Source organism: Epinephelus lanceolatus, chromosome 4 (genome assembly GCF_041903045.1).
Source record: "Epinephelus lanceolatus isolate andai-2023 chromosome 4, ASM4190304v1, whole genome shotgun sequence".
Lineage (NCBI taxonomy): Eukaryota > Metazoa > Chordata > Actinopteri > Perciformes > Serranidae > Epinephelus > Epinephelus lanceolatus.
The window spans coordinates 45,575,131-45,591,782 of record NC_135737.1 but is presented as its reverse complement, the minus strand read 5'-3'; the positions used below and the strand labels follow the sequence as shown (position 1 = coordinate 45,591,782).

General features: G+C 42.6%; 1 protein-coding gene across 5 annotated transcripts in view; it reads right to left on the bottom strand.

The window, feature by feature from the left end:
• LOC117259090 (chloride channel protein 2) overlaps positions 1 to 16,652 on the bottom strand; it is a 226,263-nt gene that overhangs the window by 129,511 nt on the left and 80,100 nt on the right. For 3 of the 5 annotated variants that reach the window (XM_033630303.2, XM_033630304.2, XM_033630307.2), the window contains exon 3: positions 2,576 to 2,626. The exons of the other annotated variants lie outside the window; for them this stretch is intronic. In XM_033630303.2, coding sequence (XP_033486194.2) covers positions 2,576 to 2,626 — 51 coding nt within the window. The remainder of the gene's footprint in view (positions 1 to 2,575; positions 2,627 to 16,652) is intronic. 5 annotated transcript variants of the gene reach the window in all.

Below are 16,652 nucleotides of genomic sequence, written 5' to 3'. Positions count from 1 at the left end.
TATCGTAGCGGAGTCGGTCATACTTTGGTCATGAATCCATTCCCTTCTCATGCTTGTATTCTGCGACAAGGACAGTATTCCAGTTAAATAGCATAGTTGAGCGTTAACCGTAGCACGAGTTAACTGTGCATGTAAACGTACTGACTGTTTCTACATGATCTCAAAGATCTGCAGCACCTCTGTCGATACATATAACAATACAATATAAAAGTTAATACTGGCCAATAACATCAGCCGAGCCAAATGGACAGATAACACATTTAAATATTAGTGTTTGGAGGCTTTTATGGTGAATTGTTAACAGGAGAAAGTGCCGCTTTTCTCCATTACAGTCATTCCCTCGGCTGCAGGTACAATGCTAACGTGTGATCTTGGTGCTAATGTTGTTTATTTCTTCCTTATTTCGGATCATATTCCTGCTGGAACATCTCCGGTTGTGTTTTAAAGTTATTATTGGTGATTTTTCATGGCAGAAAGTGCCGCTTTTCTCCATTACAGTCATTCCCCATCTGCAATACCAATTCAGAGGTGCTGAAAAATGGAAGACCCAGAGATGCTGACCAATCAGAGCAGACTGGACTTTTTCCAGGAGAGGGGCTTAAAGACACCAGCACTAAAATAGTTTGTTTCAGACTGGGGGTTAATTACAAGAGTTCCAGCTCAGACAGTTTGAGGAAAATAACATGTTATTTGAACATGAAAGCATGTGAACATGTTCTGGTAGAAACCCAAAATACATGAACCTGAAAATGAGCATTACAGGTCCCTTTGAAATAAACTTCAAAGAGCTGAAACATGTTTACTTGGCATTAAAAAAAAAAAAAAAACAGGCCGAGAGAGCAACCGAGTGTTTGAACTAAAGAGTAGATGCTTCTGTTTTATGATTCTCAATTAAGCAACAGTCAAACACTGGTGATGATGACAACGATGATGAACCAAATTAGCCCTGGATGATGTGATTGAGAAAGCAGCGACATGATTTCTCCAGTGGCAACACACACACTCACTCACACTACGGACAGACACACACACACGCAGAGTCAAGAAAGGCAGATGGTGGCACTTATGATGACAATAACAGTCCATCAACTTAAGTGTGTGTGAGTCAGTTTGTGTGCATGTGGTTTAAATGTGTGTCTCATTCTCGGTGTGCGTGTTCATTTGTGTGTGTTCAGCGCGATCACACAGGGGAGAGGTAAGTCGTTTCATTTCCTGGATGAAAGCCTGGTGAACCAAAAGCCAAGGGACCTGCTGCTAACTCTCCGCACCGCTCCTCTCTTTCCCTCTCCTCTGCCTTTCTTATTCCGTCTCAATTGATTTTATCGTCCAGTCCCCAGACCTCCGCCATCAACCCCCCCTCCATCTCTTTCTTTTTATTTCTTTCCCTCCTTCCTCTCTCTTTTTGTTTCTCCTCACTCTGCACGCCTCCTACATCCAGGTCCTCCTTCGCCTTTAAATCATCTATCCATTTCCGCTCTGCATCCGTTCATTCCTCTTTCTCTCTCTTTACTTTGCCCGTGCAGCCCCCTCCATCCTCCCCTCCATCCTCCCCTCCACCCCCAACCACCCACTCTCTGCTGTTGCCGAGTCAGCACTTCCGTTCTGCAGTCCTCTGCAGACACACGAGCGCGCTGATTTACACTTTCATACCCTGCCGTAACCAATTTCAGAGCATTTCCATTGCACATGCGATTGCTGTCCTGTGTGTGTGTGTGTGTGTGTGTGTGTGTGTGTGTGTGTGTGTATTCTGAAGCAAACACATCATCGTTCTTGAAACAGAAAGTATTAAAAGTTGCAGACACACACACTGCACACAGTTGATAAAAAAAAACGTACATGCATTTGTGTGTGTGTGTATGTGTGTGTGGCACATTCATCTGTTCTTAAGCAGCAGAACAGAAGAGAGACATTGATCATCAGGCTTGTCCGCAGCTTGCACTGCCTAATCAGAACCATTCATCTCCCCTATCTCTCTCTCTCTCTCTCTCTCTCTCTTTCTCTCTCTTACACACGCACACACACACACACAAAACACGCAGCTAAACTAAGATGTTCAGAGCTCTTTATTACTTTCCATTAGAGCCCGAGGCTAGCTATAATAAGGCCAGGCTGCGAGAGTTAGTCTTTTCTGGCACGAGAAACACAGTGGAATGGGAATAATATGCACACAGAGATATTTCTCATGTTGGCTGTTGATTAATATGAAGCCACGAGGTGAGTGAGTGTGTTTGTGTATATTTGCAGGCGTTACTTTGCAGACTGCAGGATCATCAGACTTATGCTTTATTTTTCCTCTTTTTCTCTGCCCTCAGACACACAAACACACATTCTTGGTTGAATCTGCAGAGACCAGCCGTTAGATTTTCTTTCACATTAATATGTCGCAAAGCCGGGGAGACATTTCTCAAGCACTTAATAAAGTTGAAGCAACATTTACTGGCCATTTATTAAAGATTAATGATGGAGTAGTTATGCAGCAGTATTAGCTTAGGCACGGCGGGGCGTGAGGATCGAGGGGTAGTTGGTAAATGAAGGGGCAGACTGGGGAATGATACGGACACTTTCTCTTGTTTACCAGAGATAAAGTCCTGGGCTGGAGCTTCCAGAACATACGGGTACCCTGACCCTGAGGACAAATAAACCACACAACATAGTTAAACACAAGCAGTGTCCCCCTGTGTGTGTGTGTGTGTGTGTGTGTGTGTGTGTGTGTGTGTGTGTGTTTTCATTTTATGGATGCATAGTTTCCTCCCCACACAATCCTTCATCTTATACAAGTTTTCCTTCCCTCAGTGTAAAAAAAAATCTCTATTTATCCATTTTTCTACATAACATTATTAGTTTGTGATTGATGTCAGCGCTGTGCAAACTCAGCGGCACGACAAATGAAGGAGCAGCAGAGGAGAGAGGAGAGGGATGGAGCAGCGATGGAGGATGCAAACCCCCCCGAAGGCGAGGGATAACTGTTGGAAGAGTGGTGATGAGATGACGAGATAAGGAGGGCGAGAATAAGATGGAAGAGAAGGAAATATGAAGGGAGAGGAGGAAATAAAAGACAGGTGGTGTAATAATAAGTGTGGGTGTGATTTAGCACTCATGGAGATCACAGAGAGGAACATACACCAGTACTGTTTTAACGGACGAGAGCTGCCACCAGCTAATATTTATTTTTGAAAATTGACCGTCTGCTGAACCATGCCCAAGAACATCCATCATCCAATCATAGCTTAGTAATCATAGTTATGATACACTAACACAGTTTGCATTGAGGCTGTAGACAGTATATAAAGTTGGACGAAGCATCTCCACGTCCTCCAAGTGTACAAAAATGAAGCCAAAATATCCCAAATACAGCTGCTGCCATCTTGCGCTGGTGACATCATTAGGAGCCAAAGTCTGCGCAGTAGCAATCTCTGAGTTAGAGTTTCTGCCAATACACTCGTCCGACCAATCACGAGCACACTGCCTGGCACTCATAGCTGTCAATCACAACGTCACACTCTTTTATAGCATCAGATAACTAACTAAAATCAAACTCATCACAAACATTAACTCCTGAACTTACAGCAGTGTGAAAAGAACTACCTAAAATGACAAAAAACGTGTTTGGAGAACAAATTTTTGACGTGTACTGTGATCTTTTAGTTTGGCCCATGTCACATCTGCTAACATAGGGTTTATGACCTACACTGCTGCCAGTCATCTGGGTCGATATTTTGGGATGTTTTGGCTCCACTTTTGGGGAGCTGTCATGTCGTCCATCTTTATTATATAATCACTGATTGGTGTCAAATGCAAGATTAGCACAAATATTAGCACACACGGCCACGGCTCATTAGCTGACAACCTTCAGTGGTAACCCAGCGTTATTTCCAAAGACAAGAGGCCTGTCACTAGGGTAATGATATCATGTGGGGTTTCAGGTGGGTCACGCTGAACACCAACACAGCCGTGCCCTGCTCTTCATTTAATTTGAGGAAGTTTACACTAAAGTAACTCCAGCTGACTCAGGTTTATGTTTGGCAAACTAATCGGGTATTCGTCATCCTCAATCATTTTCTCTTGTCAAATTGGAACAAACTGTGTGAAAACATTAAACCATACAGGGTTATGAGTAGAATGAATATTTTAATGATTTTTTAATTAAATCTAGAATAATAAACTGTTATGCTACACCTTAATATTCATGTCCTCTACAGTACATGAATTATCAGTTGTTGAGGATGATTACAGTTTGTCTTGGACATGTTGCTTCAGCATCAGTCTTTTAGCATGACATCATGTCTGAAAACCATGTGACATCTGCACAATATTGTGTAGTGGATACATTAAAACTTTATGTTAAACATCGCTGTGATTAACATGAGGTTTAGGCACAAAAACAATTTGGTTATGGTTAGGAAAAGATCATTTTGAGGGCACAATTTTGGCTGGAAAAACAATGAAAACAACTGTTTTGTTAAAAAAAAAATCTGTTTTTGATTGCACAATTTAGAAAAACAGCAACAGGTCACTAAAAAGACCAACATTTGGTGGCTAAAAAGCCACTGAAAACACAGTAATGATGGCTTTGCAGGCGCCTCGCAAGTGTCCCACCATCCACACAGTATTATAATTGTCATTTTTTTATATAATCATTGCTGCAGCCCTAGCTGTGCAAGAATGAAAAGCTTGACAAGTGTAGCAGCAGTAACTACAGGAGGGCAGGGCTGAGTGGAATCTGGTCAATAATCTGTTTCATGCCAGAATATTTCAGGTATTCAGCACTTTCTCGGGGGTTAAATATCTACTAAACAATTTCATTCGATCCTAAGGACCAACTGATGATTAAACATTAATACACTTGTTTCTCCCACAGAAATCCAGCTTTTTATAAGAATGACGAAAAGATAAAAAGTTTTTTGATCTCATCCAAGCCGGGATACAAACCTGCAAACTATGGAAAAATATGTGTGTGTGAGTGTTGTGGATCGGCTCTGGGCTCAGTGATGATTAGAGAGCAATAACTCAGAACCTGGGGCTCAGATGGATGGAGGGAGAGGGAAACACCAACACACACACACTTCAGATTATACCCAGTGGAAAAGAGGGCGAGAGGAGGAGGAGGTGATGGATTGCAGACAGAGAGAGAAGTGAAAAGAGTGGAGTGGTAGGAAAAAGCAGATCGGAGAAGGAAGGGAGGATGTCATTTGAGTATAAAGGAAGGAGAAGAAAAGGGAAAGGAGACTAGGCAGAGATTGCAGGAGAGTTGGAGAAAAAGGCAGCTGGAGGAAGAAAGTGGATGTAAAGAAACAAAGACGGGAAAGAGAGAATCAGAGGATCAGAGAGGAGAAGAAGGTACCTGTGAGAAGAAACTAGAAACGGGAGAGCAGAAATGATCACGCAAGATCGAAACAAATCAGAAAAGCTGCAAAGTAATGAAGAAAGTTAGACTCTGACTTCTTCTTTGAACCTTTGGTGTCTAATAACTATCGATTTTACAGTGAGGGGAGCCGGCTGTAAAAGCCCAGTGTTGATACCAAAATCCAAACACATAAAAATTAATGATGGCATTAATAAAACTGTGGCCTGCGTGGTTACAGCTGCAGTAAAAACTGTCAACAGCTCACACACAGTTTATTGATTTATAAAACTGGAGCACCTCAGTGGACAACTTCACCTCAAACTGTGGCTAATTAAGAAATAAATGTGCTTTTAGTGTTTCTAATAACTGACTGTGTTCAGAGTAAAATAAGGTATCCTCAGATCTCTAGACACTGACCGCTGCAAAATAAGCTACAATTATTACATTTTATTTTCTTTCTGTCTTCACCAGTTTATTATAGCGCTGAAAGAGCAGCTCACACTCCACCATCCTCTTCCTCCTCTCTACTACCCAACCCTGAATTCCCCCTGTGGTCCCCATTCTTCAACCTTTTCTGTCCTGCAGTCTTGATCATCCAGTAGGTGGACAGAAACTCAATCTGGATGCAGCATTACTCTCTAAAACTGCTCCCAGCAGATTTAGAAACTTGATGACTTTGGAAACCCTGAGAGTCCCTCAGTGACAGTATCACTGCTGGAAAAGTCGGCTCGCCGCTTCTTTTCCTTGCTGCCGAGCAGAGACAGGTACAGTATGTGCGGAGAAGAGGTCATGGAAACTGAATAATGTGTTTCTTCAAACTACTCTGTGCAAACTGAGAAATACTCTACCTATCAGTGTTGCCGCTGAGCATATACATAGCATATACAGTATATACACATCCTCTCTGTGTTGCATGTTGGCGTTACCATCAATACGCCTGCATCAGTCCAGTACCATTTATTTCAGTTTGCACGAATATGGCCACTTCTTCTAAGTTTGTGTGGTATCTTCATCTAAACCTTCTTTGCACGATGTCTTCAACGTCCTGATATTTATTACCACACTTTGCTTATGTGTTAAAAGAGAAATAAAAACTGACTCTGAAGTACAATTTCACCAGTTTATCTACACAAGGCATTTTGTAGAGGCAGTCGTACGGCCAACACTAGTGGTTTGATTTATTTTCATAGGTTCAGCTTTAATCTTGAAATGCCAAATTTATTCTCAGTATTCACTTTATTAACTTACTATTCAACTTCATTCTTTATTCTCTAAAGGTTTTTTAAACTTTTTTTCCACAAAATGGTTTTTCAACCTTTTCCTTTCCGTCCTTGCTCCCCTCCTCCTCTGTTAAATGGTATCTCCCAGGCACACTACGTCATCAAACCATGTGATGTTTGGTATTGCCGGATTCAGGAAGCTCTCGACTTTTCAAAAATAACATTGTTTTTCTTTTATTTATTATGTATTTCGCACCAGAGCAGCCTAAACATACAAAGTCCAAAATCACGATGAGTGGTGACAAGTCATGTCATGACGTTTTTCGATGGGAAAAGTTAAAGTATTACTTTGTATGTGCGTCCGTTAGGGGGGACGTAGCTCTTTTATAAAAGGTAAGAGTCTCACTCCTACCACTATTTTTGGCTGAGATATACCGTCTAGAAAGTGGGATCATAACTTTCACGTTTCATATGGCTTTATTTGGTGATATTTTATGGTGTTTCTGTGTCATAAACAACATCAGCTATCATAATCACACCTGATTTCAATAAGGTACAATGTTTGCAGCTGGCTGAGTGTTGTTTGATCACTGATAGTACTGTTTTGAAGCCGAGTGACCGACTTGTGATTTGGAGCTCTGCCTGGATCTTTTCATGGTAAAAACACTGTAGAATGGTCATACTTTGAACAATCTTCTTCAAACTTGAAACAAGTGTTCATTGATAGTGTGCCTACAGCCCCACAGTGTCATTTACCTGCTCAGATGAAGCCACAGACAGTTATTCATCCTGAAAAACATTTTTATTTTATTTTAGACAAATTTTTTACTGACTTCAGAGGCCCATTACTCTGTCTCTGTATCACCTAGAGTGTTTCACCTTCACAAGAAACTTCAGAGAGTTTTCTTTCTGGCAAGGCCTCATGCATGCATGTAGTCAGAGCGGTTCAGAAGCTACAGTCATTTTAATTTGGGTATGTCATTTCAGGCGTTTTTGCTACAAAATGGGGGTGGAATGCAAGAGGTTAAAGGTTTTTATTTTTATTTCGTGAAATGTGTTTTCAACTTTCTCTCAAAATGTTCTATCAGCTTTTTTCTAAAAAATATTCTTGAAATGGTTTTTCAACTTTTTTGACTTTAACCTTGCAATACAAAAAAAAAAAAAAAAAAAAAAAAAAAAAAGATAACCCTCACATGACTTAAATTTCAACTTTATTCTTGACATTTCGACTGTATTCTTGTGATGGCAAATGAAAAAATTCTTCCTCCTCTCTCACCTCAAATTAAAAAAAAATCTGTTCAGCAAATAATAAAAGATCAGTTGATTCTACTGAATTCCTTTAAAACGTTTTACAGTGTAGAACCTGTTGCTCAAACAGATTGGCTAATTGAGACCAAAAAGGGGGTTTCAGGCATTTTAGGTTTAAGAATAAAACATCACAGAATATAAAATCTTAAAAAAGGCAACCAGTCTTTGTCTTGTGTCTGTGCTGACCAGCAGTGACACTGAAGACAACAGCATCCCTCAGCTGTTCAGAGCCCGTCTCACACACTGCACCAGCACCTAAACCAACTGATGGAATTGAATGTCTTCGTTTGGCCGCGTTCCCACTCTGATTCTAAGTTGTAAAAACCACAGGAATGCTAATTTAAGCTGTCTGGGACCTCGGGACAGGTGTGTGAATATTAAATATGATTTAACCACTTTAATGTTCCCGGCTCTGCCTGTTACGGGTGCCGTCTTTGCTCAACTCTCCGTCCCAGAGACGGCAAAATCAATGTGAGCTTGGGCTGTGGCGGGTGACCACTCTCTCTGCTGACACACACATTGGACCAGTGCCACAACCTCTGTAGTAAAAGCAATAGAGAAGTGAAGCCCAAGATCACTACACACACACACACATTCTGCTCGAGTGGCACTGAATCAAATATTGATCAGTGGCCCAGGTCTCCTTGGTTACTTGATATATTAAAGTGAAAGTTCCCTCCCTCTCCCTCTCTGTCTCTCTCTCTCTCAAACACACACACACAAATACACACCATCACACACAAGCAACAGTGTACCACAGTGTGTATATGTGTGTGTGTGTGAGTCAGTTGTGTTACTTCCTGGACTTGGCTGGTAGCTAAATGTGAATGACGTCTGCACACTCCCACAGTGCATCAGCGTGGTGTCCAGCACACACACACTGGCTGGGGACACACTCGTGTTGCTCATGTACAAAGCGTGCGTGTGTGAGTGTGTGTTTTAGTGAGAGCATGTAAATGGTGTGTGTTCTTCCATCATTTGCAGGTGCACTTGTGGATTTGGTGAACGCAGTACATGCTGAGGTGTGTCATAACCCGTATCCAATCAGGCAGTCTCTGGTACATTAACTTGATCACAGCTATAATTTAGAAACTTTAAGTGTTTGGAGCCACAGGTAGAAAATATATCCAGCAGCTCTCAGCTGTGTGGAGGGAGAACATTATAATGTCCGTGGGTGCATAACTCAAAGTGTGATTATCAAGTGGATCAATCACGCTTTAAGTTGTGGCACGAGAGTTATGGATGCAATGGAATGGTGTTCATTAATAAATCAGAGAAGAGAACATTATTTCACCGTTAAGTATCTATTTGGGCATTTTATGACCCACATGACAAAAAACAAGGGCGAGAGCAACTCGGTTGCACACTGAAGTCATCACATCCAGCGCTTGGGCAGTGACTTCTGGCATCAGACACCAACACCAGTCGCCGTTACAGTTTAACAGCAGCCAGTGGCGTCAGGGAGAAACGCAGCAGGACAAGAATGAAAGTTAAGGTGCCGAAAGTCCGACTAGGGTGGGCAGGAGTGGTCCAACAACCACTGACTTTCACCTGGGAGAGTGGTGTTCAATTCCTGTAAGATCATAAAGCATTGTACTGATGTAGTGCTTTTATTTTTGAAAGAGACTGTATGCAAACTGTACATTTCCTGTGAAAACATTAGTATTTTGAAAACAGATGGAGAAGTTAACGTGGCGTCCCAGAACATCAACAACCAACACACCCAGGGTACCTTGGACGTCGTATCTCCATGCAGAAAATCCATGACCAAATTAGGGACGCACTGATCTGATATCTGGATCGAATATCGGCCCTAGTATCATGAAAATAGATGGATCGGGTATCGGAAAATGCAACCTATACCTGAGGAGATCCTTTCCCTTTAAATCTATTGCGACGCAAGCCACGTCATACGTCATGGATCGAAGAAGAGAATCTGCTGTGTGGAGGTATTTCACACTATTTCAACTGCTGTTGCACAATTGTTTATTTTTGTTAAAAATAAATAGTTTATCATTGCATTAATCTGTTTCATCTTGTTTCATTTTATCTCAGGAAAGAGCTGTGTAGTCATCAGTGCCTGATGCCTCTAGTCTTTTCTGTTCTACATGTAAAGGTATATAGCCTTTTAAGGTCAACCATGGTATCGGATCGGTATCGGCTAATACTCAAAGCCACAGCATCGGGATCGGAACTGAAGAAGCTGGATCGGTGCATCTCTAGACCAAATGTCTATATGTGACGAGGGCGGAGTGAGAATGTGTTGGCAAGAGAGGTGCAACAAAGGTTCCCTGCCGCAGATGCACTGCACCACTGTAAATTATCATTGGTTGCCCTACACATGGCTTACTGGTTTAGAGTATTTTGGCAGATGTATGTGTGTGTATTTTTGTCTGTCTGTCTGTGGACAGATTAACACGGAATAATGTCCCGATCATGCAAGACGCAGTCACGAATCTTTACAAGTGTGTATTTGAGGCGAAAATGCAGGCTGAGTTCAAAGATGGGTGTGGGCCGAGCAAGGGTGCCAGAATTGAGGGGGTAGAAAGTAGGGAAGGGCCCATTGGCTGCACCACTTTACGCCTCTGGCCGACATCCCAACACAGTGCGGCTTCGTCACATATCGACAGTTGGTCGTGGACTTTCAACGTCGACATATGACCAAACTACCCTGGGTGTGTTGGTTGTTGACGTTCTGGGACGCCATGTCAGCTTGTTACATGCATCATCTGTTTTCAAAATACACTTCCATTTTTCACAAGAAAAAAAAACAGGGTTTGGCTTTATAATTTTATGGGATGCGAATACTGCCTCCTGGGTGAAAGTCGATGTTTGCTGGACCCATACAACACCCCTCCCACCCACTCCACTTGGACTTTTGTTGCCTTAACTTTCATTCTTGTCCTGCCCAGTTCCCGATGTTGCGGAGTGGCATTTAACTGTAACGGCGACTGGTCGCGTATCATGCTGACGTTAAAGGACAGCTTTGTTCGTTGGTATCTGACGCCACAAGTCACTGCCTACACCCTGGATTTTGAGACTTCAGAGTGAGACCTGGTTGGCAATACTGCCGCAACCATGCAAGATGACGTCATGACACTTTCCAAGTGTGTACTTGAGATGAAAATGAAGGCTGAGTTCAAAGATGGGCGTGGGCCGAGCAAGGATGGCAGAAGTAGGGGTGTAGGAAGTAGGAAAGTGCCCATTCACTTAAATTTACAGATCGCTGTATCGTGGCTGGAGTGATCCCATCACATGCTGGTGTCTAGTTTGGATTCTGCCTCAGCAGGGCTGAACTCTACCAAAGTAAACATTGCTGTTTTGCTGTAGTGACTCACCTCAAATTGACAGCACCCACCTGGTCCTTATAAATGTGGGCACCCACCATGTTTGATTTGTGTTTACTTAAGTTTACAGAGGACAGTACAACCAGCAGAGCAGCACTGTGGGTGTGTGTGAGCGGCATGACTATTGATGAAGAGGCAGACAGCAAGGACAGGAGTGAATCTTTTAACGCTCTGCCTCCACGTGAAACACTGCACCTGACAACTGAAACTGACGGCGTTAAGAAAGTCTGAGAGAGAAGAGAAAACCTTTCCTTCCATTTTTTGTTCTCCTCTTCATCGCTTAATTCTCCTCCGATATTCTGTCAGGTTAATATAGAATTCTTGTTTAATCAAGAGGTGGAGTGTGTTTGGTTCATTATTGGGTAATGCTGTTTGTTTCAGTCAAATAAAGGTAATTCAAAATTTTAATTCTGGGTGTGTTTTTCTAATGCTTGCTAAACAGCTGTGACAACATGTCAGGAGGGATTAGAAGGCTGGGAACACACACACACACACACACACACGCACACACACACTTGCAGGTGCACTCGTGTTGACTTACAAACTCACATACTTGACCACACAAGCAAACACAGATGCACACAAAACACAGCGCCTGCGCCCCACACAGGTCAGCAAAGCGCCAACAGGGGAAGTGTCATTGGTTGACGAGCCTCAAACTGTACATGTACATTCGTGTTCGCATGCGTGCACGTGTGTGTGTCTCGTGACAAATGTGTCCATTCCCCACCTGGACCTGCCATCAGCCTATCGGGCCTTGTTCTGCTCTGCCATTTCAATCCAGCTTTTACACCGCCAGTGGATGCACGAGTGGGAGGATATAGGCAGGAGGAAGATGGGAGGAAGAAAGTGAAGGAGAGGAAGAGGAGGAGGAGGAGGAGGAAATAGGGAGGAGGAGACAAGGAAAGCAAAAGATAAAAAAAAGGAAAGCAAAGAAAAAGGAAAGAAAGGACAGAAGACGAGAGCACGGGAGCAACTGTTGGTCGCTAGGCGCCTGCCAGTCACCATAGCAACATGTGGTGCCATGCTGTGCTCCTGCTGACATCACACCTGTTGAAGCGAAATCCTGTGTGTGTGTGTGTGTGTGTGTGTCTATCTTGGAACCAATTTAATGACATAGCAGTGCAGGTGGACGGAGGGAAGAAACACAGAGAGATGGAGGGGGGGAAGAAAAAGAAAAAGACAGCTGTGTATATTTCATCATATCGTGGACACAGCTGCTGGCACTGTGTGTGTGTGTGTGTGTGTGTGTGTGTGTCTTCTGGGATGCTGGGAGACCATGTGGGAGCCCGTGACATCAGCAGTGAAAGTGAATGACAGCCGCCTGAAGCCTGACTGTTCCTACTACATGCACACACATACACACACACACACACACACACACACACACACGGTTACAAAAGCTAGAGGTGACCCCCCCCCCCTCTTCCCACAGCAACAGGGACAAAGACAGAATGACAGATTGAGATGGAGAGATAAAAATAGATATTTCATTATCTGAATGTTTCCCGTTGTTTCTCTGTCGTTACACGGTGGACACATGATCTTTTATTTTATTAATTTTGGGCAAATTATCGAAGAAAACTGAGAAAAAGTCACAAAGAGAACAAGAAATAGAGAAATAGAAAAAGAGAGGGAAAAAGGAGCTAATGGGGTTGATGTAAATCTGCGATGGCAACTCCCATCAGATCACTAAGTCACATCTGTGGATAAATAAAGCTTGACTGGGAATTGAATTGATGCATCACTGTGAGTTACCTTCTACTGCTGCACAGTGCTGTGTGTGTGTGTGTGTGTGTGTGTGTGTGTGTGGCAAGGCAAGTTCCTCTTGTCAGCTGAATTTTTTATGTCCGTTCTCATGGCTGAGCTCCTTTAACAGAATTCGTTACGCTGCACGCACGCACATGCACACACACACACACACACACACACACACACACACAGCAAAGTAATCACACTGCTTGTGTAATCCTCACCTTTTAACCCTGTCTGCTGCAGAGATTCAATTTGAAACGGTCAGTCTCAAGTTAGATGCCATATCTTTATGCTATCAACCTTTAGAGAACAATAACATCGACAGGTAATTCAATTGTTTCACCTGCGATGATCTAATAGAGCTGAATTTCTTTGATGGCCACGTAACGATATCATATCAGGGCTGAATTCACCCCAGCATTTACATTGCAACAGCAAAAAATACTTGATATATTATGGAGGAATAAACACGTGTCCAATCGGTGCACGGTGCACAAGCAGGCTGACTCAGGCTGAGGAGATGCTCCCTGACGTCCAGAGATTACACAAACACACACATCAGAGAGGGCTGCCAGGATCACACTCCCTCTCTGAGGTCCTCGTCTTTCTACCCACACTCTTCTACCTCCAGCTTCCCTCCGAATGTGCTGCTGCAAAGCTCAATGCTGCACCCTGCTGGCCAGCTGACACAGTGACAGGCTCTCCCAAAGGACCACACTGGGTGGTTGAACAGCCAACAGTCAGTGAAAACACCGTATGCTCATTGTTGCGCCGCTTGTTTTCCAGTTTATGGTCTCCAAATGATGGAGGCACTGTGGGTATCAAAACACACTCGGCTGTGCTGCTCAGAGTTTTCTGAGATGGTCACAACATATTAAGTATCTAGGTGTTACATTCAAACTTTGTTTCCAAGCTGAAACTTTAATTAAGTTTCTTCTTCAGGAATAAATCCTGTTTCTCTTGACTTCTGGACTACGGTGATCTGGTCTTTATGAATGCACCTGAGCACAGCTGGAAGAAGTTAGATACTGTATACCATTGTGCTTTATGATTCATTACTGGCTGTGTAAACCTTGTTCATCACTACATTGTATGCTGCTGCTGAATGGCCTCTCTGTGCGTTGGCAGACTTTAGCATCAGTTGGTTTTCAAAAGTAAATCTCTGCTTGGGCTGGTTCCTTCTCGTCTGTGTACATACATGTGTAAAAACCAATATGGCCTGCACTCTTACAATATGTTACTGATGTTGGTCTGCAAAGTTCAAACAGAACTTGGAATAAAAGCTTTGAAATACGCTGCTCGTTCTTCCTGGAATGATTTACAGAAGGAGCTCAAACTGTCTGAGCTGATCACTACGGGGGAATATAAGTCAGTTATACAGTGTCAAGAAAAAAAGCACCTTGATGAGTGTGATTGCTGCTCAAATTCTCACTGAAATTATTTTAGAAACATGCATATCTTTATGTATATAAGCGGATTTTGTGCTAACTTTGTGGTGTATGACAGCTGAACTCATCTGCTTGTGTTTATTGTTGTTTATGTTGCCCTCTTGGCCTAGTTGCTCTTGAAAATTTGATTTTAAATCTTAATGAGACTTGTACCTGGTTAAATAAATGATATATACTATAAATGTAAAATGTTTCAATATCTGTATGGGCAGCCATGTAAATAGAGGATGTTAACTAAAGGAATTTCTGTATAAATCAAATTCAAAACTGGGACAATTATCCCAAATTTTAAGGACGATAATGGGGCAGAAAGTGGACATGCTGAAAAAGCACTGATGCATAAAAGACAAGTAGCAGTGGAAAGTAACTAAGTACATCTATTCAAGTGTTATATTTAGGGCTGTCAAAATAATTGTGTGTTAATTTTGATTAATTAATTGCATGATTAATGATGCGTTTAAAACAATAACCCAGATTAACTGCGTCCCGGTGCGCCACTGAAGGCCACAGTGTCTTCGTCACCTGATGGAGTCAGACGGGACGACGCTGCTCGGCCCCGTGAATGGAACATTTACTTTTAAAAAACACCCAGATGGAACTGTTGATAGGAGCACCGTTCTCTGTAGGTTCTGCTGGAAGGAATTTTTGTAACTCAGAGCCTGAAATATCACCTCATCGCAAAACATGTACCAGATGCTAGCGCTGGCAGTCAGCCTCGTCAAGCCACACTTTACCAGGCGTTCAGACGCAAACTGAATAAGTCTACCTGTGACCGACTCACTCACTCCCTACAGAATGGACTGCAGAGCAGTTTCGGTGGGAGAGGACAGGGGGACAATTGTGTCCAAAATCCATTCCCCACATTTCTTTGCTCGTGTCATGTTTTAGATGTGTATGAGGTGTCAGTAATTCCATATCTCACATAGTTATACTTTAAATTATAGTTAGAGGCCTAAAGAAGTCAAAAATGTCTTTTTTTCAATAAAGAATAAAAATAAGGAATATGAACGTGTCCCCATTTTTTATCTGATGACACCCCAGATTTATCTTGTGACCCCCTGGCTGGGAAACACTGGACTAAAATACTGAGCTGTATATAAGGTAATTAAAACCAGCTGCACCTTTACAAACTCCAACAGTAAAACGCTTCCAACACGTGACACACATGATCATTTCTTACTCACAAGGATCTTTTTTTTTCAGCAGGATGTGTGCTTTTACTTTTGATACTTAAAGTACATTTAGCTCATTAAACTTGTATTTCACTAAAGTAAAAGATTGGAGTACTTCCACCACCGCTGACAACAGGTGACCCGAGTCGACAGGTCCGAGCTGTTCTGCCTGCGTTACCCATCTGACGTTTTGTGATCAAAGTGCCCCCCTGAAGAGTGGACATATTTACTCCTGAAAATAGTTGGCAACCCTTGTTAAATTTAGATATTTTTAGCAGCAGCACAGAACTCTACCAACAGCAATGTCAACCGGTCACTCACTCTGTCTGTTCAAACCACTTTGTTCTGGCTGGGTGAAAGAAGCAACATTGTCGATGCCAACGCAAACAAAATGCCCTTTTAAACATGGCCAGTCACAGCAGGAAGTCCTGTATAAAAACCACTTCAAATGACAGAGTGAACAACAGCGACTGGAACATTCAGTTCCCTGTGTTATATGTATTTAACATTGTTTCTATAGATAGCCTGGCAGGCTGACATTTCTTTAAATCAGAGGTATAGTAGACTTGACATAACCTCGGACCACCCTGGGAATTTGTGTAATTACTAAGGCTGTAATGAAACAGTCCGTGTATTCGTACCCAACCGTTACAGAACAGGGGTCACGGTCCGCTGCGTACAGCCACATGCAGAATACACAGTATGTAGACTGTTGCACTCAGTGTGGAATTCAAGTTCACAGGTATGAGTTACACCCAGAAACTTGTAGCTGGACACCACTGACAACGTTTCCTGAGGTCAGGACAACAAGCAGATTAGAGTACGAGTCTGTCACACTATGGAGAGAGCAAATGAAACATCAGAGCTGACAGACCGACCGCCAACGGGCTCCCAGTCAGCTAAACAGCACTGGAGAGAGTTGTGTAAGATGAGGATGCTGCATTGGCTTTGCTCCACTGTTGTGGGGTATTTGATGGAACCATACTCAACATTAATATCAACACATTCGACAACATCATCCAGGTGTGCTGATCACCAGGATGGTAAATGTTTGAGTG